The sequence below is a fragment of the Oncorhynchus masou genome, chromosome 33, assembly GCF_036934945.1.
Source record: "Oncorhynchus masou masou isolate Uvic2021 chromosome 33, UVic_Omas_1.1, whole genome shotgun sequence".
In the NCBI taxonomy this organism is placed as follows: domain Eukaryota; kingdom Metazoa; phylum Chordata; class Actinopteri; order Salmoniformes; family Salmonidae; genus Oncorhynchus; species Oncorhynchus masou.
The window spans coordinates 35,236,398-35,258,735 of record NC_088244.1 but is presented as its reverse complement, the minus strand read 5'-3'; the positions used below and the strand labels follow the sequence as shown (position 1 = coordinate 35,258,735).

Sequence of the window (22,338 nt, the reverse complement as noted above, 5' to 3'; positions counted from 1 at the left end):
TCCACTATGGCCAAGACCAAAGAGCTGTCAAAGGACACCAGAAACAAAATTGTAGACCTGCACCAGGCTGGGAAGACTGAATCTGCAATAGGTAAGCAGCTTGGTTTGAAGAAATCAACTGTGGGAGCAATTATTAGGAAATGGAAGACATACAAGACCACTGATAATCTCCCTCGATCTGGGGCTCCACGCAAGATCTCACCCCGTGGGGTCAAAATGATCACAAGAACGGTGAGCAAAAATCCCAGAACCACACACGGGGACCTAGTGAATGACCTGCAGAGATCTGGGACCAAAGTAACAAAGCCTACCATCAGTAACACACTACGCCGCCAGGGACTCAAATCCTGCAGTGCCAGACGTGTCCCCCTGCTTAAGCCAGTAAGCAAGTTCAGGCCCGTCTGAAGTTTGCCAGAGAGCATTTGGATGATCCAGAAGAAGATTGGGAGAAGGTCATATGGTCAGATGAAACCAAAATATAACTTTTTGGTAAAAACTCAACTCGTCGTGTTTGGAGGACAAAGAATGCTGAGTTGCATCCAAAGAACACCATACCTACTGTGAAACATGGGGGTGGAAACATCATGCTTTGGGGTTGTTTTTCTGCAAAGGGACCAGGACGACTGATCCGTGTAAAGGAAAGAATGAATGGGGCCATGTATCATGAGATTTTGAGTGAAAACATCCTTCCATCAGCAAGGGCATTGAAGATGAAACGTGGCTGGGTCTTTCAGCATGACAATGATCTCAAACACACCGCCCGGGCAACGAAGGAGTGCTTCGTAAGAAGCATTTCAAGGTCCTGGAGTGGCCTAGCCAGTCTCCAGATCTCAACCCCATAGAAAATCTTTGGAGCGAGTTGAAAGTCCGTGTTGCCCAGCAACAGCCCCAAAACATCACTGCTCTAGAGGAGATCTGCATGGAGGAATGGTCCAAAATACCAGCAACAGTGTGTGAAAACCTTGTGAAGACTTACAGAAAACGTTTGACCTCTGTCATTGCCAACAAAGGGTATATAACAAAGTATTGAGATAAACTTTTGTTATTGACCAAATACTTATTTTCCACCATAATTTGCAAATAAAGTCATTAAAAATCCTACAATGTGATATTCTGGAGAAAAAAAATCTCATTTTTTCTGTCATAGTTGAAGTGTACCTATGATGAAAATTATAGGCCTCTCTTGCACAATTGGTGGCTGACTAAATACTTTTTTGCCCCACTGTATATGTGTGTGAAAAGAAGAAAGTGGAACACTTTTCCCCCAATGTTTTTTTTTGAATATTGCTAGCAACAACAGAATAAATCCTTTTGAATTACCTACCATAAGAGATGAGAATATCTCCTTTCTTTCTTAGCTAATAATTATGTTAGAGTTTACACTTCCTCTTCCAATTATAACGTGGGGAGGTCAAACTAATGACAATATATTTACCGTATCTATAGATGCTGATTACTTATCCTTGCCCTTATCATTCACCTGATGATAAGACAAGACAAAATATTTTGCTAGTGTATGATGGGGGTCGCCGGTTTGCCTGAAAGGGGGTCCGTGGCAAGAAAACATTTGAAGGACCCTGCTTTAGCTAACAATGGATACATTTGATGCATGCAATTGTCTCTTGATTGATTGGCCTCGAAAATTACATTGAAAAAAATGCCTCATTTAGTTTTAGCTAAATATTATATTTGATTCCCATGGATTCTGCTACTTTTGGGGCAGAAGTTGCCATTGTGGGCTATGCCCTCCCCCCTTACAAACCCATTGTCTCTATGTTTATTATGCACACTTTGAAACTAACAAAAATGTCTTGTTGTGCTTGGATGTTTGTATTGAAAGCCAGCAGTTCACACAGTCACATGCCATTCTGATTTAGGCAGATTGGTTTAGGGAAAGGTTATTCCCAAGATTGACCAATTGTTCACCAGCAAAAAAAAAATCATAGAATCTGCACGATCTAACCTGTAATGTCTTCACACTTCTCTTAGATGACATTCGAGACCCAAGAAGCCCTTTCAGTCCTCAGCATTTTATTTATATTAGTGGTTGTATAGGGATTCCACGCAGAAGGATTGGTCAGTTGTTTCAATTAAAGCAAAGGCAGCCCGTGTCCCTTTGTGGGCGGTGGGAAATGATAGAATCAGATGACAAATCTCCCGCTTACTGTAAACCGTTGACTTCCAACAGTGCCAATCCTACCAGCATTACAAAGACAAGAAGGATAAAACATTCTTTGGCTAAACTGTGATGGATTGACCACTGGGCAAGAAGAACATGCCCTCATAGTAAATGCATTCCTCTATTTCTACATTAACACCAATCTCCATTGTGCATTAATCATGAAAAATGGCCCAATGGTTTAGTCTACTGCAGTGTGAGCAGGGGATTTCATCAGATAAATCCTATGTGTTTATTCCCGGGCTTTAGGCTCTATTTGGACTGTCTTGAGTGGGACCTCCAATTTGGGAGATTTCTCATTGGGTTGCATGGGTACTCACAGGAAAGATGTATGCCCTGACAAAGCTAAAAGAATTACGTGACCACAATGCAGCTCCAGTTGTTTGTATGCTCCCCTCCCCAACAAATGGGAGGGAAATGGTAAACAAAGCAAGCTGGGAAATAGGGAGATTATATAAATGGACCACAACAAATTAGCAAGTCTCCACAGTTGTATGTGAATGTAGAGTATGCTCACAATGAGTCCTTGTTCTCTCTTCCAAGTCAAAACAATCAAAGACCACAAAACCATATCAGACAAGAGCCTTTCTTGTAAAGAGACATGCTTGCATAAGTGTAGGGGGTGGGAGACTAATTTAGAGTCCCACCTGTCTAATCACTTGAAATTATTGGGTTCACTCAATCTGTGTGTGTTTGCCATTAGGCTCCTAAACTGTGTCCATATACACTCATAAAACTCTCGTGTGGCTTCCCATAAAATCTACTTGGGCTGTGGGTTTAAGGTTGATACATTAGAAAAATAAACCTGAACAACACTTCCCTCTTCAGGACACAAAGACAACACCTTGTAATACTTGTGTGACTTATCCCCTTTTACTGCATGATCCACTCTGGTACGAATGTATGAGAATGCAACCCCCCCCCCCCCCCCCCCCCCCAAAAAAAAAGTTTGAGGAAAAAAACGTGAACCTATAAATCACTGTCCTTTTCAGGACACAAAAAAATCCTACACACCCAAGTAACAAAGAACTTAAAGGAAGTTTTACTTAGGCCTACTATTACCAACTTCTGTCAAACAAAACTCCTGATGGAACAGGAGGGATAAAAGAGAAAGAGAGAAACAAATTGGGGGAAAAAAAGAATAGAGGACCGGTAACAGTTTTTGCCTGTAGTTCTCATATCGCACCATCAATGCTATAGCTAATATTTTGTCCCAAGGTCAGATGAATAAATAGGTCAATCAATGTTCAGTAATCCAGTACTCTCAGAAATGCAACAGAGATGTTACTTGAAGCATTTACATCCATTACTATGGTAAAAAAAAAAAAAAACATGGACGGAAAACTAACAATTCGTAGTGAACTACTATTCAGGTACAATGTGTGTACAGGTTCCTCCTTTTTTTTGTTGCTCTGGAATATTTTTGACAGGTGTTATCCAATAGCTCTATAGATGGATTGTTGAGCAAGTGACATTATGTTTTCTTTTGTTTTAATGCGTTTCATTGACAGAGAAGACCCCTGCAAGCACTTTCATGTCCTTCTCCATCCAGGCTTTTTATGAATATCACTTGTAGAGTGAATCTTCAGCTGTAACATGGCCCAAATGTACAACCTCTTTTCAAGACAATGTATATTCCACAGTGTGGAAAAATAGTGAAGATATCAAAACTATGAAATAACACACATGGAATCATGTAGTACCCGAAAAAGTGTTCTACGTGAGATTCTTCAAAGTAGCCACCCTTTGCCTCGATGACAACTTTGTCACAATCTTGGCATTCTCTCAACCAGCTTCATGAGGTAGTCACCTGGAATGCATTTCAATTAACAGGTGTGCCTTGTTAAAAGTTAATGCATGTGAGACAATCAGTTGTGTTGTGACAAGTTAGGGATGGTATACAGAAGATAGCCCTATATGGTAAAATACCAAGTTCATTTTATTACAAGAACAGCTCAAAGCAAAGAGCAGTCCATCATTAATTAGACATGGAGGTCAGTCAATTCCCAAAACTTCAAGAAGTTTGAAAGTTCCTTTAAGTACCGTCACAAAAACCATTGAGCTATGATGAAACTGGCTCTCATGAGGACCATCACAGGAAAGGAAGACCCAGAGTTACCTCTGCCGCAGAGGATAAGTTCATTAGGGTTACCAGCCTCAGAAATCAGCAGCTAACTGCACCTCAGATTGCAGCCAAATAAATGCTTTACGGAGTTCAAATAACAAACATCTCAACATCCACTATTCATGGTCAAATTGCTGGAAAGAAACCACTACCAAAGAACACCAATAATAGGAAGAGACTTGCTTGGGCCAAGAAACACAAACAATAGACATTAGACCGGTGGAAATCTGCCTTTTGGTCTGATAAGTCCAAATTTTGGATTTTTGGTTCCAGCTGCCGTGTCTTTGTGAGACGCAGAGCAGGTGAGCAAGACAATGATTTCTGCATGTGTGGTTCCCACCGTAACGCATGGAGGTGGTGGTGTGATGGTGCTTTGCTGGTGACAACGTCAGTGATTTATTTTGAATTCAAGGCACACTTAACCAGCATGGCTACCGCAGCATTCTGCAGTGATACGCCATCTCATCTGGTTTGCTCTTAGTGGGACTATCATTTGTATTTCAACAGGACAATGACCCAACACACCTCCAGGCTGTGTAAGGGCTATTTGACCAAGGAGAGTGATGGAATGCTGCATCAGATGACCTGGCCTCCACAATCACCCGACTTCAACCCAATTGAGATGGTTTGGGATGAGTTGGACCGCAGAGGGAAGGAAAAGCAGCCATTTCAGCATATGTAGGAACTCCTTCAAAACTGTTGGAAAAGCATTTCAGGCAAAGCTGGTTGAGAGAATGCCAAGAGTGCACAAAGGTGTCATCAAGGCAAAGGGTGGCTACTTATATTTTGATTTGTTTTAACACTTTTTTTTGGTTGTGTGTGTCATTTCATAGATTGTCTTCACTATTATTTTACAATGTAGAAAATAGTAAACAAAGATAAACCCTTGAATGAGTAGGTGTGTCCAAACTTTTGACTGGTACTGTATATTATGACATGGAACTTTGAACATTTAACCATGATATCACATCTGCTAGGGACATGTCATGATGGGCCACTTAAAAAGACCAAAGGTCAACAGATTTAGAAAGTCCTGACAGTGACAAGAAAAGCTCACATTTTCAACAACAAAAAGTATATCAATTTGTTTACATTTGATAATGTGTACAATCTTGGCTTTGGAATGTGACCCATGAGGAATAGACATCAAACCCAGTATGTGTCCCAAATGGCACCCTCTTCCTTACATAGTGCACTACTTTTGACCAGTGCGCCAGGGAATACGGTGCCATTTCAGATGCAAACAAAGGTTTAACTGCATGTCTAGATATTGTCCATGTGATAGAAATTCTCTCATGATTGTAGACCAAGGTAAACCCAATTGACGCCAACAAGAGGGAGTTGACCTCCACAGCCTGGGCCGTCTTCAGCACTGATCTGGAGTGAGAGTACGCCCTCGAGTCACTCACACCAACTCTACGGTACACCCTCTCCTGAACCTTCACTTCTGTACATTCAACGACCTTAACTCTGGCCTTGGTGTTTAAAGTCAATAAACAAGGCAGGGGAGAGAAAAAAAAAACACAAAAAAAATGATTTCTTGCTGTGAAACCATAAAAACAAAAACAATCACTTTGCGTTTCTCATCTGGCCAGGTCTTACAAGCCCCTTGAAGACGTGAAGCTTGCCGGCCCCGGTTAGTTCAAAGCTGTAGTCCATTGTGACGTAGGGAGGATCTCCCAGAATTCCTGTCTGTAACAGAAAGAGGATATGGGCGAAGATGACGCAAGCATGAGTGACTGAACCAAAACACTTTGAAAGGTAAAAGCTTACACCGATGGAGAGGAACAGGACAATAAATCAGTCCGAAAGAAACATTTAATATTTTGGGGCAGTTGTGATTTTTCACGTTTTATTATAGCTGATATTCAAGTTTGAAAGACAAACAAAGACATTGAACAGAGGTTTGAGGAGCAGAGAGTACATCGGTGAAATGTTTAGAGTGCTTAGTGTGTGGGAGGTATCATCTCGTCTTACCTGGCCTGTGAGGAGGGTGTTGGGCAGTGTGACAGCCCCCAGCAGAAGACAGTTGACCTGACGGAGGATGGAGGGAGCTATAGGTGTAACAAGGAAGTACAGGCCCCGTGCCATGTCCACACCTCGAAGGACACCTGCGGAAGAGAGATAAACACTACTTAATAGATTACGCTTACCACCTTGTCATCCATCCAAGAGGTAGTCATCCATGTGGAGATGCCAAACTTTGTTATTGTTCTAGGCTTGATATACATGTATTACTGTTGTTACCACACATCAGAAGACTGAAAGACAATGTGTTTATGGTTAATATAGTGTATATACACATACCAAAGCCCACACAGGGACAGACAGGGGTTTGGGAGAGCAGTACTGGGCTTCCCCTGCCTGATACCTTCTCATTCAGACAGCACAGCCCCACCAGACTGGCATTGGCAGTGTAGAGCACATGAGTTGGTGCCACCTCGCAGTGTGTCACACCCACAGCCACTGCTGAATGGGGAACCTGCAGGGAGAGGACAAGAGACGGGCGTAGTGGAATTAGCATTTAACAAAATCAGACTTGAAACCTATGCTTATCATAAATAAACATGATTTGGTGCAAGCAGGCTGGCAGAACAGGACACTTCAGAATGGGTCGCGTCAAAGCTTCAGATTGTGGCAACATTCTTCTTTCAAAAAGTGGTGACGATTTCTTACCTGGTAGGGGGTGAAGCAGTGTAGGGGTCTGACAGGGCCTGGTTCAGGGGACTGCAGCTGGCTGAAGTAGCCCAGCAGAGCCAGGTCCCGCTGCTCGTTGCTGCGCTGGTGTCTCCTTTGGAAGAATAATACACACACCGCAGAGGAGAGAGAGGTGAAGTCAGAGAAGTAGGGCAGACGAAGGCTGATACGTCAGCTTAATGGACAAGTGTTCCTGGCAAGAAGTGCAGGGTGGGTTTGTCTTTTCTCTAAAAGTAAAGGGAAAGTGTCTTCCATCAGCAAACAAAATGTATATTCATGGCAACCAAGAAAGCTGTTGTGTTGTTTGGACTCTCACATTTCTCCCGGGCGGCCTGCTCCTTCAAACTCTGAGTGAATACGGAATAGAGTGTAACTCTGCTGGGCAGGATGAGTTCCAGAGTTGTCCTCCCCCAAAGCTGACTGGACAGGAGGGTGTGTCTGCCAGCCGTGGGATGACCTCAGGAACTCAGGGGTGAGTTGGGGGCACATGACTTTATCCCCACTACTGAGCTGCACCACGTGAGAAATGGAGAAGAGGCGAATGATGTCCACCAACAACTGAAAGCCAAAACCTGAAGAAGCAGGCACATGTTAAAATGGCAGTATGAAAAACATTTGTAAATAATACAAGTATGAATTACTATGCATTACTTCTGTTCAAATGTGTGCTTGCTTGCCCCTTCTTTTTAAAGATTGGGCTATACACGAACATGGCATTTGAGACAAATTTTGCCCCCGGGTTGCCAAGAATACTGTGTTACTGACCTTTGACCCAGCCCATGGTGTTGATGACGATGGGCGTCTCTCGGTTGTACAAGCGCCACAGGGACTTGAGGGACTCCAGATAGCGGTCCAGGTCCGTTTCACAGGACGACTGGCCATAGAAGATCATGTGCTCTGGGGCCCACTGGTGTGTAAAGGGGGGACCTGGAAACAACATGAGACAGACAGACCAGGGTTAGTTTGGATTAGTTAAGACCCCAAACATTTATAGGACCGTTGAAAAATACTGGGAAATACAAGTAGTTACAGTGTATTTGGCATGTGTAATGAAAACTCACTCGCTGCACTATAATGTATTGTACACATGATAAAGGAAACAGTTACGATACTTACCCAGCAGTGGCTCTCTGACAGTAGACAGGGAGAGACAACCTGAGGGAGTGAACTCTGTCTGGCCCAGGTCACACTCCAGGTATTCTACACTTGCAGTGCTGCACATACAGACACACAGGGAGGGTTATTGCTGTAAGCATTGTATCACTGAAGAACCTTCCAACCAAACAAACAAATCAAAAACACATTACTCACTGGTTAAGTAAGGTATTGATGAGGTGGCGGTTGAAGGTGGACTTTCCAACATTCTTAGCACCACATACAAGAATAACTGGACAGCCATCTAGCTCCTCTGTCGATGAAGAACAAAAACAGTCCATAGGTCATCAGGTTGAAATATCTCCGCCTCCATCATGTGGAATACAACAGAAACATGACATGCTAGTCTGTAGAAAAGAACTGAAGGGGACCTGTTTGCCATGTTAAAGAGGGGCTGAACTCACTCATGTCGCCTCACTTTCCCACATCCCCATTAAGAAACGCCAGGAGCAATGGGAGTTTGAAGTGGGTGTGTTATGTTCTCTACAGTTGTCGTTTACTTGAAATATCCCAAACAGCCACCGTACTACGCGTGACGAATAGGCTTAGCAAACTGGGCCGCGTTCATGATTGCTTGAACTACATGTCAGAGGTATGTTTTGTTCTATATTACATATTTCTATGTGATCGTTCCCAAAGACTGTGTCCTGCTGAACGCGGCCTGGTGACACAGCATGTGAAGGTGATTGGTCAAGAATACCAAGCTCAGAGGATTTCCTGTTTTCTGTACCATCACTGGTATCAGTGTCTTTGATGACAGTTGTGTTTGTGATGCTAACGTTAGCGCACAAATGTGTTTGAGTTGGGAAAAAAACAAAGACCTTGATAAACAACAAGTCTTGTTCTTTCAACATAACATTGGCAACGATTTATGTATTGTTGTCTCATGTAAACAAGCCCGAGGCGCTGCATGCTAACGGGTTTACTTTAGGTCGATTGCGCTGCTACGATTGGATAGAGCGCACTTGGCGCAACCGGTTCGCCGTGCATGACAATACTCCCTATCAAATCAAATTTTATTTGTCACATACACATGGTTAGCAGATGTTAATGCGAGTGTAGCGAAATGCTTGTGCTTCTAGTTCCGACAATGCAGTAATAACCAACAAGTAATCTAACTAACAATTCCAAAACTACTGTCTTATACACAGTGTAAGGGGATAAAGAATATGTACATAAAGATATATGAATGAGTGATGGTACAGAGCAGCATAGGCAAGATACAGTAGATGGTATCGAGTACAGTATATACATATGAGATGAGTATGTAAACAAAGTGGCATAGTTAAAGTGGCTAGTGATACATGTATTACATAAAGATGCAGTAGATGATATAGAGTACAGTATATACGTATACATATGAGATGAATAATGTAGGGTATGTAAACATTATATTAGGTAGCATTGTTTAAAAGTGGCTAGTGATATATTTTACATCATTTCCCATCAATTCCCATTATTAAAGTGGCTGGAGTTGAGTCAGTGTGTTGGCAGCAGCCACTCAATGTTAGTGGTTGCTGTTTAACAGTCTGATGGTCTTGAGATAGAAGCTGTTTTTCAGTCTCTCGGTCCCAGCTTTGATGCACCTGTACTGACCTCGCCTTCTGGATGATAGCGGGGTGAACAGGCAGTGGCTCGGGTGGTTGTTGTCCTTGATGATCTTTATGGCCTTCCTGTAACATCGGGTGGTGTAGGTGTCCTGGAGGGCAGGTAGTTTGCCCCCGGTGATGCGTTGTGCAGACCTCACTACCCTCTGGAGAGCCTTACGGTTGTGGGCGGAGCAGTTGCCGTACCAGGCGGTGATACAGCCCGCCAGGATGCTCTCGATTGTGCATCTGTAGAAGTTTGTGAGTGCTTTTGGTGACAAGCCGAATTTCTTCAGCCTCCTGAGGTTGAAGAGGCGCTGCTGCGCCTTCTTCACAATGTTGTCTGTGTGAGTGGACCAATTCAGTTTGTCTGTGATGTGTATGCCGAGGAACTTAAAACTTACTACCCTCTCCACTACTGTTCCATCGATGTGGATAGGGGGGTGTTCCCTCTGCTGTTTCCTGAAGTCCACAATCATCTCCTTAGTTTTGTTGACGTTGAGTGTGAGGTTATTTTCCTGACACCACACTCCGAGGGCCCTCACCTCCTCCCTGTAGGCCGTCTCGCCGCAAACTTGATGATTGAGTTGGAGGCGTACGTGGCCACGCAGTCGTGGGTGAACAGGGAGTACAGGAGAGGGCTCAGAACGCACCCTTGTGGGGCCCCAGTGTTGAGGATCAGCGGGGTGGAGATGTTGTTGCCTACCCTCACCACCTGGGGGCGGCCCGTCAGGAAGTCCAGTACCCAGTTGCACAGGGCGGGGTCGAGACCCAGGGTCTCGAGCTTGTTGACAAGCTTGGAGGGTACTATGGTGTTAAATGCCGAGCTGTAATCGATGAACAGCATTCTCACATAGGTATTCCTCTTGTCCAGATGGGTTAGGGCAGTGTGCAGTGTGGTTGAGATTGCATCGTCTGTGGACCTATTTGGGCGGTAAGCAAATTGGAGTGGGTCTAGGGTGTCAGGTAGGGTGGAGGTGATATGGTCCTTGACTAGTCTCTCAAAGCACTTCATGATGACGGAAGTGAGTGCTACGGGGTGGTAGTCGTTTAGTTTTCTTGGGAACAGGAACAATGGTGGCCCTCTTGAAGCATGTAGGAACAGAAAACTGGCATAGGGATTGATTGAATATGTCCGTAAACACACCAGCCAGCTGGTCTGCGCATGCTCTGAGGGAGCTGCTGGGGATGCCGTCTGGGCCTGCAGCCTTGCGAGGGTTAACACGTTTAAATGTTTTACTCACCTCGGCTGCAGTGAAGGAGAGTCCGCATGTTTTCATTGCACGCCGTGTCAGTGGCACTGTATTGTCCTCAAAGCGGGCAAAAAAGTTATTTAGTCTGCCTGGGAGCAAGACATCCGTGACTGGGCTGGATTTCGTTTTGTCGTCCGTGATTGACTGTTGTTGTACCTCTTGTGTCTGAGCCGTTGAATTGAGATTCTACTTTGTCTCTATACTGACGCTTAGCTTGTTTGATAGCCTTGCGGAGGGAATAGCTGCACTGATTGTATTCGGTCATGTTACCAGTCACCTTGCCCTGATTAAAAGCAGTGGTTCGTGCTTTCAGTTTCACACGAATGCTGCCATCAATCCACGGTTTCTGGTTAGGGAATGTTTTAATCGTTGCTATGGGAACGACATCTTCAACGCACGTTCTAATGAACTCGCACACCGAATCAGCGTATTCGTCAATGTTGTTGTCTGACGCAATACGAAACATATCCCAGTCCACGTGATGGAAGCAGTCTTGGAGTGTGGAATCAGCTTGGTCGGACCAGTGTTGGACAGACCTCAGCGTGGGAGCTTCTTGTTTTAGTTTCTGTCTGTAGGCAGGGATCAGCAAAATGAAGGCGTGGTCAGCTTTTCCCGAAAGGAGGGCGGGGCAGGGCCTTATATGCGTCGCGGAAGTTAGAATAACAATGATCCAAGGTTGTCAGCCCTAGTTGCGCAATCGATATGCTGATACAATTTAGGGAGTCTTGTTTTCAGATTAGCCTTGTTATTACTATCCCGTGTTCATGGGCAAGACTGGGCGTGATTGAAATCAAAACACAACCCTCCAATATCCAAGGATTTAGGCGTGTAATAGTTTTCCCTAAATGTCACAAATCTCCCGTTTGGAAGATACTGACTTTATAACCAAAAGTATACTATTTCCACTTCGTAGTCAATGTTGGCACTAGAAAAAGTGTTTCTAAATAACACTGATGCCACGTAGATCTTTTTCGACCAAATAAGTTGTTTTTTGGGGTTCCTCTTTGAGACAGCAGGGCTGTGTGTGTGTGTTTACCTGCACAGGCATTAACCAGGCTGTTGAGAGCCTCCCTGTAGGTCTGTGACATAACCATGCCTCTGGCTGTTTTCCGCAGTGGGGTTATGCCAAGGCCAGAGAGCGGAGTGTCCAGCATAGCTGAACTCTCTCGGATGTCCCTCTATCATTCAAATAAATCAAATGTATTTATTAAGACATTGTTACATCAGTAGTTGTCAAAACGTGCTTTACAGTAACTCTACAAAGAAGGTTGGTACAATCAAAGTCTGTATGAAAAGGCCAGTAGTAACGTGCTGTAGATAGACAACATCGGATTATCAGAGTCAACCCACCGAACTGAGTCCAAACAGCTCTTTGAGGTCTGGGAAACTGGTGAGGAACCGCGTCAGAGGGGTGTCCAGGGGCTCCAGCAGGATCACACAGGAGTCTGAATCTACTTCACTCAACAACCTTCTACGTGTCTCTAAACAGAACACAGAAAATAAAGATTAAATGCTGCTCGTTTGTAAGGTTGCTTCAACAATTTACTCGGCAGGGTAGCCTAGTGGTTAGAGCATTGGACTAGTAACCGAAAGGTTGCAAGTTTGAATCCCCGAGATGACAAGGTACAAATCTGTCGTTCTGCCCCAGAACAGGCAGTTAACCCACTGTTCCTAGGCCGTCATTGAAAATAACAATTTGTTCTTAACTCACTTGCCTAGTAAAATAAAGGTAAAATAAAAAATATTAAAAAAAACTCCCCTCAAGGGTGATCTAACTCAGCCTATAACTGGAAACAAATCACAAAAAGAAGGCAGCTGAAGATGGGGTCATGCAAATTATTTAAAGGGTGGACGGTCTCATTCAAAGGCTCTTCTTACCTGTAGAGAGATACTTGCGGACAATGGCTTTGGCCTCTAGACGGCCCGCTTTCTTGGTCTTGCTGGGGTTAGGGGAATCCCCCAGTGCTGTGACGGTGAGGGGGCAATGTGAGGAAGGGGAAAAAAGTGGGTAGGACTGCTGACCCTCCTCAAGGGTGAAACCATGCACCTCCACCCGACCATACAGACATGACAGAAGGCACTTCCCCCTAAAACACAGGGTCTGCAGGAAAGAGAGATCAGGGTGACTTTGAATAACTTTAATCCACACAGCATGGACAAAATTAATAATACAATTTATAAGAGACAAAACACTAGCAGGAGGCATTAGTGAAAGCACACAGGAAGTAGCTTATAGCAGGGAGTGTAGTTGCCACTGAAAAGTAAAAAGTGTAGCTGAAAACACTGGGTAAGTACCTGACCCTGTTGCATGACCAGCACTGTGCGATTATGGATGTAGTCTCGCTCTGCACAGTGAACAAAAGCCTCCTCCTCTATCCTGCCAGGCGCAGCTTTGGCTGAGACACAACTCTCCTGGCCCTCCATACTCTCTCCACCACCATTTTGATGTAAAACAGACTTGGCAAAGGAGCTCCAGTCCTGGGACTCATCTGAGTCACTGCCCTGCTCTGGTCCACCTGCTCCCCCGTTGGTCAGGGGACGAGAGAGGGTCCTCTCCGTGGCAGCCGGAGTCTTGACCGGTCTGAAGGACACAGCCTTGGCGCCCTTCTTCAGTCTCTTCAGGTTAGGCTTGTCCTTTCTAAGGTTAGATGCACGGTGCTCTAGCTTGGCCATGGCTGTGCTTGGGCTGAGGTTTGAAGAGTCTGAGTTTTTGGCAATTCTGTTGGACTTGAACCACTTGTCATTACATTGTTGCCTCTTGGACGTCTGCTTGGGTTTGGGGAGAGATTTCTGCACTTTCATGGTTTCTTATGGCTTTCCCTTTGCAAGTAAGATGTAAGGTGGGGAACCCTGGAGAGAGAATAGTATAAAATGAACACGACTAATGCAATGGGCAAGCATCGATTTAGCTATATGTACATACTATACTAGCAGGCAAGTTAAGATTGATTGTTGTTAGCTAGCTAGCATGTTGGTGTAAATAGATAACACGTTAGCTAGCTACATATAATTTACCTAACTAACTCAGCTCACCTAACTACTAGTAGTAACAAATTGAACTTATCTTCGCTAAGGTGAATGAACACAGTTTCTGCCCAATACTACAGTGATGTCAATGAATCTCTGATTAGCTAGCTAAAATAGCTTTTGTTACATTAGTTAGCTAGCCAACAAACGTTACTGGTGTTCTATTGGAGAGCATATACCACGATCGGCAAGACGAAGGTTGGATACCAAGCAGTACCTCTCCGTAGCTTCTCAAAAATATGCTTGGAGGACCTCTATAGCGAACGAATAAAAACCGTGTTGGCACATTGCTACAGTATAACGTTACTGTTAGCTAGATAGCGTAGTGGTTTCACCATGTGAGCCAGCCAGACGCCATTCTGAGTAATAATTGGCCAACCAGTATCCCACAGCGACGGTTACAGCGTTTAGCAGTTAGTAAGCTCGTTTTGCCGTTACCTACCTTATATTAGTTACAGATACCTAAAATAGGCATTTATTAAATTAACGCAACCTGGATACAGAATATTAACTATAGCTCAGGCTAGATTGACTAATTATTTTTTTTGGGGGGAGGGGTTATCGATAAAATAGGATGGACAGTAAATACCTTCACGGGGTTCACGCATGCTCAGTTGTTCGCGTAGCTAGCTGATAGCGTAGACAGCTAACCATGCATCCACCAAAGAGAACATCAGCTCGAAATATCATTAGTTAGTTGATCCCCAAATAATGCAATTATATAACTACACGATCGTGTAATTTGAACGTGATGTTAACATGCTACCCACCATTCAATTGCAAAGCGTGTATTTACGGTTAGCTCGCTCGCTTGCAATATGCTAGCCTAACCGTCACATCCGGTCCCTACCGCCTGGCCTGGACGAGACATAACGCAATACATGTTCCTGATACGTTAGTCAAAATTACTGTTTATAAATTATATTAAATGCAATGCACCATTCCAACAACCGATAGCAGTGACACGATTGCCAGCATCCTGCAAAGGTAAATCGCGTCTCTGTTGTTTCTACTGGACAGATGAAAGCTTAGGGAGCGTCTGTATAATGTCGAAAACGTCGAGGTGCGTAGCTAGTTAGGGGCCTACCTACTAATAATTTCTGGGTAATACATTTGTCTAATCTTAAACAAATTATATTTATTTCAGTTTTATTATCTCATATGTGTTGGCATATTCAGTACTACTCAACCCATTGTGCAAATGTCCCATACCAGGTTTAAGTGAATATCTAGCTAATAATGCATCTGAAGTCTGGACTATGCATGACAAATGACTGATGATGGTGTAGTTAAGATTTAAGATTGCAATAATACTAATGGCCTAATGATATTAATAGAAGTTACAGACAGTAGCCCATTTTCTATTCATTTCTTCAATTGTCATCTGTTTTCTGACTCTTTCAAGCAACTCCATGACACTGAATCCAGTGTACCTTGAGAAGCAGCAATCTACTTTCAAGGGTGAGAGATGCTTACACAGGTGAGCAGCACCCATGCCCAACGGGTGTTGTCTTTTCTGAATGAGCAGAGGGGTCTTGGCTGGTTCTGTGATGCCAAGCTGACTGTAGGGGGAGATGGGAGGGCGTACAATGCCCATCGCAACATCCTGGCCTGTTTTAGTAAGATTTTCCAGGAATCTGAGCCAACCACTACCATGGTTAAGAAGGTCTCCCTCCCAAAGGAGTGCCCCACTGACGGCCTGGAACTACTTCTAGACTTTTTCTACACAGGGAATTTGAAGCTTGACTCTCTGAATCTGGACAATGTGCAACAGGCTGCAGACAGCCTATGTGTACCAGATGCGCTCGCCCTCTGTCAGCAGTTCACCACAGAAGGGACCATCTCTCCAGAAGAACCTCCGTCTGCAGATCTTCTGGGTGAAGATGATGGCCTAATCCCACCTGTAACTTCTACGGAAACCAAGGTCCCCCTAAAAAGGGGGAGGCCCCCCCAAAAAAGAGGGAGGCCCAAAAAATCCCAAACCCCTAGTAGCGGCTCAAGTAAGAAGGATCCTCCAGAAGCAACCGCCACCACAACTCGTTCTGGGCGTAAGGTGAAGATCTCCAGAAGGCTGCTTGGAGAGGGCCCCAGGCCGCAGCTCCTGCCCCAGGGAACCACCAGCAGGGGAACACCACAACTAGTTATCAGCCTAATGGATAGAAGTGATGGGGCTGAGGACGAGGGACAAAGCCTCCCTCAGCCTACAGATACAACAGAGGTAGGCTAGAATACATAACCTTATCCTAAAGTGTTAACGTAAGAATAGATTAGGAGGGTATGTTCCTACAGATTTGTAGATTTTATACTAGAACTATAAAGTAGGCCAGGGATAGGCCTACTTTGTCAGAGCAAATGGTCGGGGGCCGGAACATATTTATAAGAATTTGTACACTGCAAATTGGCCACAACTATGCCCAAAAAGAGATTGTATTTGAAAATAATTTCATACCTTATTTCTGTTAAGAAACAATCACGTCTCTTTTTTATTTATTCGTGGGAATACTTGGGAACAGATTTCCTAAATTATATATATTTTTTAGCTGAATTCCTTGTGTTTTCCCCCAAAAACTTTTTTATAATAATAATTTACTAAAAACTTTGGAGGAACAAAGAAAATCACTCATGGTTTTGGCCCGCAGGCTGCCTGTTGCTGACCCCTGCAGTAGGCCTATACCTGCCAGTGCTTAGGCTATAATACCCGGGCTTAGGCTATAACTACAGTATGATGGATAATGCATGAAATATTGTGTCTCCCAGTTACAGGTGGATGGGCCAGAAGATGTGATGAATGACAATAGAGATGATGATTCATTGTGTTTGTCTATTTCGCAGGTAACAGACATGGTCACTGGCATTGTACCAGATGTTAGCTATAAAGCTAATTCTCATTTGCAGCCTCACGATGATGATGACGATGATGATGGTTTGATGGAGGGGGTGGATGAGGACACGGATGAAGAGTATGTGCCTCATGCCCTACCGACTACCACCTCCAGCCCCAAAGGCAGACGTAAAGGACCAGGCAAAGCTGTCAATAAAGAGAACAGTGAGGAGGCGGCCAAGGGCTCCAAAAAGGGCTCTGTTCAGTGCCCCACCTGCAATAAGACCTTCCTCAGCAAATACTATCTCAAAGTACACAACAGGTATGCAACTCACTGCGATCACATTGCATTGACTTTGCATTGATTCTGTCTTTATTATACAATCTTTGTTTTTAAAGGTTGGTCCTGTTGAGATAAAAATATCTTGCAAGAGAGACCCGAATAATGACAAAGACTGCTATTATCGAGTGACTAGTGTTGGTGTGTTATTTATGTTCTTCCACTGTTTCACCAGGCGTCATACGGGTGAGAAGCCCTTTGCATGCTCTAAGTGTGGGAAGAGGTACTACAGGAAGGAGAATCTGATGGACCACCAGGCCCGGAACTGCAAATGTGGTGAAAAAGTAAAAGCGGTGAGTGATCAGCAGGACTAAAGCCATGTCCGCTTAGTCATGAAAAGGAAGAAAAGAGAGCATAAAGCGGAGGGATTACCATGACTTGTCCAATAAGAAATGCTTATTTTTGTTTTCGGTTGTAAAACATTTTGACACCGTGTGCCATAAATTATGCAATACCTTACATTTTCCCTCGTGCACTGTATGTGTGTATTCTTGTTGTTACTACAGGTGCACAACTGTCTTCAATGCCCCATGTCATTTGACAGAGTGGTGGATCTACGTCTGCACACTGTCTCCCATACAGGGGAAATGCCCAATAAGGTCCAGCACCTACCACCTCACACCCTTTGAACACGCCCACAGGACAGTGAACATCAGGGTTGGGGTCAAGTCTGAATTGAGTTGCGAATTGCTCTTTAACTCCAACCCAATTCTTGAATTTGAATTGGCCACACACCACAGGAAGCATCATTTGAATTGAATTTGAATTAAAGGAAGTAGAATTTTATTCAATGAAATTCGAATTATTTATTCTAGACGTCACCGTAGTAATGATTATTTTGACATCATGTACTGTATGTTTACCAAAACCATGTAGCATAAGGTTGAAACATTTCCATTTGTAAAACTCATTCTCCTAGAACAATTGGAAATCATTACAGTGATTTGGAAATATTCTAAGATCAGGTTGTCTATAATAATTCATGAATTTGTTTTTCAATATATGAACACAAATAAATTAGATCAAACACTGCAATATGGAAGGGAACAATCTAACAACTCATGCCAAAGAAAAATAATCAAATTAATATTTTAAAGGGTATGTGTATTCTTTGCATTAATTAAGTGGCATATCCTTCTGATAAAACATTTGTCAAATGAATTAGGCTCATGTTTCACATCTCAGTTGAATTAGTTTGAATTGCTTTGAATAAAATTATACTTCCCCCAATTCAAATTCAATTCAAATTCCGCTTCCTTTGGGGTGTGGCCAATTTAAAATGAATTGTTTGAATTGAATTAATATATACCAAATTGACCCCAACCCTGGTGAACACGTCATTAATTTACATTTGAAGACTTCTCTCGCTGGTGTGCTTTGTATCAAACTCATATTGACATATTATCGCTTGATCTTGTATCTATTTCAGTGTACGTCATGCTCGGAACAGTTTATGCGTAAAAAAGATTTGAGAAACCACGAAATCAAAATCCACGGCGCACCCAAACCACATGCAGTAAGTCTTCCCTCTTTCCTTTGCGTTAATTGGTCGGTATTTTCCTGTATTCAAACCTTTTTTTGCTTCTGCATTATTGTCAAGATGTATGACTGCTTGCTTGCTGATCACCATCTAACCTGTGATGAATATTTCCCACAGTGCTCTCTTTGCAGCAAAGCCTACTTGTCTAAAACGGAGGTGCGTCTGCATGAGGCGTCCAAGCATCGAGGCGAGAAGCTCTTTGTGTGTGAAGAGTGTGGCCATCGAGCCTCCAGCCGAAATGGCCTGCAGATGCACATCAAAGCCATTCACAGGTGGGGCTGCGTCTGGGCATGGTAGTGGGTGAGGAGTTTGTTACCGTGGGGCAGCTAGACTGTTTGACTGAACCGATATAGCCTACTGTCGTATAATGTGACGTAATGCATCAAATAATGTGATGTCCCTGTTTGTTTGTCTCACTTTCTTAGAAACGAGCGTCCATTTGTCTGTGAGTACTGCAACCATGCGTTTACCCAGAAGGCCAACCTCAACATGCACCTGCGCGTTCACACTGGAGAGAAGCCCTATCAGTGCCACCTCTGTGGGAAGACCTTCCGGACACAGGGTAAGAACCGCCATCCTCTCTCTAGGCCCTGCAGATACCATAGCAGGACACACTCATTACTAACAATGAACATAGTTGTACAGGTCCTACAGTATGATTTAGTCTCATAGTTATCATTTAGCTAGACTAAAACACACTCTCTGTCTCTCAGACTAACACATACACTCTCACATTAACATCCAGTGAGCTCTCACACGTCCTATTCCGACGCTTAAACATTGTGCTTGTGCCGATGCCTATGTGTGTGTTTGTGTCATTCCAGCCAGTCTTGACAAGCACCATCGCACCCACACGGGAGAGCGGCCTTACAGCTGTGAGTTCTGTAACCAGCGCTTCACAGAGAAGGGCCCGATGCTCCGCCATGTCGCCAGCAAGCACCAGGACGACCGCCCTCACTGCTGTAAGATATGTGGCAAGACCTTCAAGGGTGAGAGAGGAACTGTCATGGTTGACAAGAGATTGTGGCATCACTGATGATACTACCTTTTCTGTTGAAATAATATTTTCTGTCATGTTTTAATCTAATCAGTAGATTTCGTCCTGAAAAGATTAAATCCCGACTTTATTTGAACAAAATGCGGCAAAACACGTTTACTGTATGTTTTCTTATGGCCTTGTTTGTTAAATCCTCCAGCCATCGAGCAGCTCCGCGTCCATGTGCGTCGCCATCAGGGCATGAGGAAGTTTGAGTGTGAAAAGTGTGGCTACAAGTTCACCAGACAGGTAAGCCATGCATTTCCAATGTGCTAGCTTGGTTCCTCAAATGTCCATGCATGTTTAATGCTCACCCAGCCACTGAGGGAATAAATGAAGCTGTATAAAATTTGAATTGAATACTGAAGTCTCTCCTCTTTACCTCCAGGCCCACTTACGACGTCATATTCAGGTCCACAACCGCACCGAGAACTACAACCCGCGGGAGAGGAAGCTACGGAACCTGATAGTAAAGGATGAGGGGTCGCAGGAGGAGGATGAGACTAGCCCCTCACCAACACCACCCACTGAGAAGGGGACACCTGAGGGGCTGGCACCTGTCTCTGGACCCAGTGTCCCTCTTCCTGTCTTTCGACCTGGACTCAGTGTGTCTGGACCTGGAACTGTACCAGGAGCCAGTGACATCCTCAGGGTGGTTATCCAGCCCCTGGTGGAGGAGGTGGTGTCCAGCCAAGGGCAGGTGGTGGTGGGCTTTAACCAGGCTGTGGTCGGGCATGGGCCTGGCCAGTTGGAGGTAGGCTTAACCCAGAGCCAAGGCCAGGTAGAGGTGGGCCTTACTCATGGCCAGGTCGGCTTTCCCCAGGTTGGGGTGGGACAGGGACATGGCCAGGTGGAGGTGCTCTCCTCCCAGGGTTTGGGTGTGGTGGGGCATGGTTTCATTGTGACAGATGTGATGGACCAGACTCTCCTGGTGGCAGGAGACTACCCCATCCCTGAGACCACGGTGGATCTGAAGGACATACGGGAGGATCCTCCTGCTAAGAGCAAGGCCTGAGGACGGGACAGGCAACATATTGTGACGTGGAATCTACTTGGGAAAATACATGGGATTTGAAAAAAGTAATTAACTGTTGTTTTGAGGGTGACATTTCAACCACAGGATTATGTCATCATAATAACCCAATTTCAACATAGACAAACCCTTGTATAAAATATGTTGAATTTGTATCTTTAAAACAACGTCAGATCTTCAACGTTCTGTTCACATTCAGGAAAAAGAACACAACAGGCTGGGGCAGCACCTAGTGGAGAATCTTTCTACAGCAGAGCTGACTGGGGCTTGTTTTTTTGGAATTTATTTATTTATTTTTTTACGAAGTCAGTCGGGGTCTCAACCTACTGTTTAGAGATAGCATAGTGGAATACAAAATGTGCAATTTCAATAGTTTTCCTCTTGTTATATCAGTCACTGGCAGTCGATCAATTAGCCCATGTCAGCTAACATTTTATAGATTGCTAGGTAAGTTAGTCTAGCCAGCTATCTAAATCTTGTTGTAATCATGGCCGAGTTACTGACCGGACACCCAAGGCACGTGCTCTGACCTCCAAGGGGCCCCCATTGATTTTGTTAGTCACTCTCACACAGATCATAAGAACATGCAGGGAATTCACATACATATTGCTACATTTTCTTTCCATGGCAAAATGAGTAGAATTGCATTCAATTAGTTTTGCATTCAATTCGTTTTAAAACTGCACACTGTTCTTTCTGCCCCATGGAAAAATGTGTAGAATTGCAGAAAGTCTGATTTAAAACTGCAACATTTTCTCCACGCCCCAAGGAAAATGTGTCGAATTGCAGGATATTCACTTTAAAGTAGCACGTTTTTCTCTCTGCCCGCCAAGAGGGGGGCCACTAAAATATTTTGCCTTTGAGATGGGTAAAAATATTTCTTGGGGCCCCCAAAATGCTAGGGCCCTGCACATTTGCAAGTTATTAGCGTTATGAACATAGAAAGTAATACATCTTTAATGCTGGCAATCAGAATGTGTTGTTTGGTGTCAAGTTATATGGCTACAATTTGGTTAATGTTTGACATGTATTTATATGATTACAAAAAAGCGATTGTTTAAATTGTTATATTTTTTAAATAAATGATGCCTATTTGTTCAGCCCACCATTCAGATTATACTTTGGCACACCAAGCCCAAAAGTTTGAGGACCCCTGAACTACAGCTTCCCTTTAGTCTCCCATCCAGGTTTTTAACCAAGCCTAGTGCTGCTTGGCTATGATATTTGTCACTGTCTATTACCAATGCGCTATCTAGAGAATGATTGTTGAGAGATCAACAGTGAATCTATTTAGATATCAAAGTAATTCATTCATTTGTAGACAAACTGGAATTAAAGCCAGACTAAGTCAGCACAGAAGGAACTATCCAAGCAGAAGACACATCTCCTTCAAATGTTGACATTTTGTTGCGTTTTCAACCAAACACAATTCAATATTACTTTTCTAATACAGTAAATAGCCTAAAGTTAAGGCCATTTTACAAACTAATGTAACATTCAAATTAGTAACACATCCATGGCCACATTTTGAGGTTACTGTAACTTT

The 22,338-nt window shown here is 43.8% G+C and overlaps 2 protein-coding genes across 8 annotated transcripts; one reads left to right on the top strand and one right to left on the bottom strand.

Annotated features, from left to right (window-relative positions):
* Positions 1-3,198: 3,198 nt before the first annotated feature.
* Positions 3,199-15,019, bottom strand: nol9 (nucleolar protein 9). 6 transcript variants are annotated; one of them, XM_064957423.1, is made up of 13 exons: positions 14,962-15,019; positions 13,291-13,845; positions 12,874-13,096; positions 12,346-12,476; positions 12,032-12,173; positions 8,313-8,409; positions 8,118-8,215; positions 7,767-7,928; positions 7,318-7,573; positions 6,981-7,095; positions 6,612-6,786; positions 6,282-6,415; positions 3,199-5,996 (listed from the first exon to the last, which is right to left on the bottom strand). In XM_064957423.1, the coding sequence occupies exons 2-13, from the start codon at positions 13,795-13,797 to the stop codon at positions 5,874-5,876; spliced, it is 2,163 nt and encodes a 720-aa protein (XP_064813495.1). In that variant the 5' UTR covers positions 13,798-13,845; positions 14,962-15,019; the 3' UTR covers positions 3,199-5,873. The 6 variants fall into 6 exon arrangements, with proteins under 6 accessions (XP_064813495.1, XP_064813493.1, XP_064813494.1 ...); XM_064957421.1 differs by lacking the exon at positions 14,962-15,019 and adding an exon at positions 14,793-14,878; XM_064957422.1 differs by lacking the exon at positions 14,962-15,019 and adding an exon at positions 14,612-14,700.
* Positions 14,924-21,892, top strand: LOC135528378 (telomere zinc finger-associated protein-like). Of its 2 annotated transcripts, none has more exons than XM_064957416.1 (11): positions 14,924-15,009; positions 15,428-16,240; positions 16,855-17,165; positions 17,359-17,476; positions 17,690-17,782; positions 18,613-18,699; positions 18,841-18,995; positions 19,149-19,285; positions 19,548-19,685; positions 19,920-20,008; positions 20,148-21,892. In XM_064957416.1, the coding sequence occupies exons 2-11, from the start codon at positions 15,491-15,493 to the stop codon at positions 20,772-20,774; spliced, it is 2,505 nt and encodes an 834-aa protein (XP_064813488.1). In that variant the 5' UTR covers positions 14,924-15,009; positions 15,428-15,490; the 3' UTR covers positions 20,775-21,892. The 2 variants fall into 2 exon arrangements, with proteins under 2 accessions (XP_064813488.1, XP_064813487.1); XM_064957415.1 differs by having other exon boundaries at positions 19,548-19,712.
* The last annotated feature ends 446 nt before the right edge of the window (positions 21,893-22,338 follow it).

Coding starts and splice junctions, on each gene's coding strand:
- nol9 (XM_064957423.1), bottom strand. CDS start 13,797: ATGAAAGTGCAGAAATCTCTCCCCAAACCCAAGCAGACGTCCAAGAGG. Junction 7,574..7,766: donor CACCATGGGCTGGGTCAAAG/GTCAGTAACACA, acceptor CTGCTTCTTCAG/GTTTTGGCTTTCAGTTGTTG. Junction 5,997..6,281: donor ACACCCTCCTCACAGGCCAG/GTAAGACGAGAT, acceptor TTTCTGTTACAG/ACAGGAATTCTGGGAGATCC.
- LOC135528378 (XM_064957415.1), top strand. CDS start 15,491: ATGCTTACACAGGTGAGCAGCACCCATGCCCAACGGGTGTTGTCTTTT. Junction 16,241..16,854: donor AGCCTACAGATACAACAGAG/GTAGGCTAGAAT, acceptor TCTATTTCGCAG/GTAACAGACATGGTCACTGG. Junction 17,477..17,689: donor GTGGTGAAAAAGTAAAAGCG/GTGAGTGATCAG, acceptor TTGTTACTACAG/GTGCACAACTGTCTTCAATG.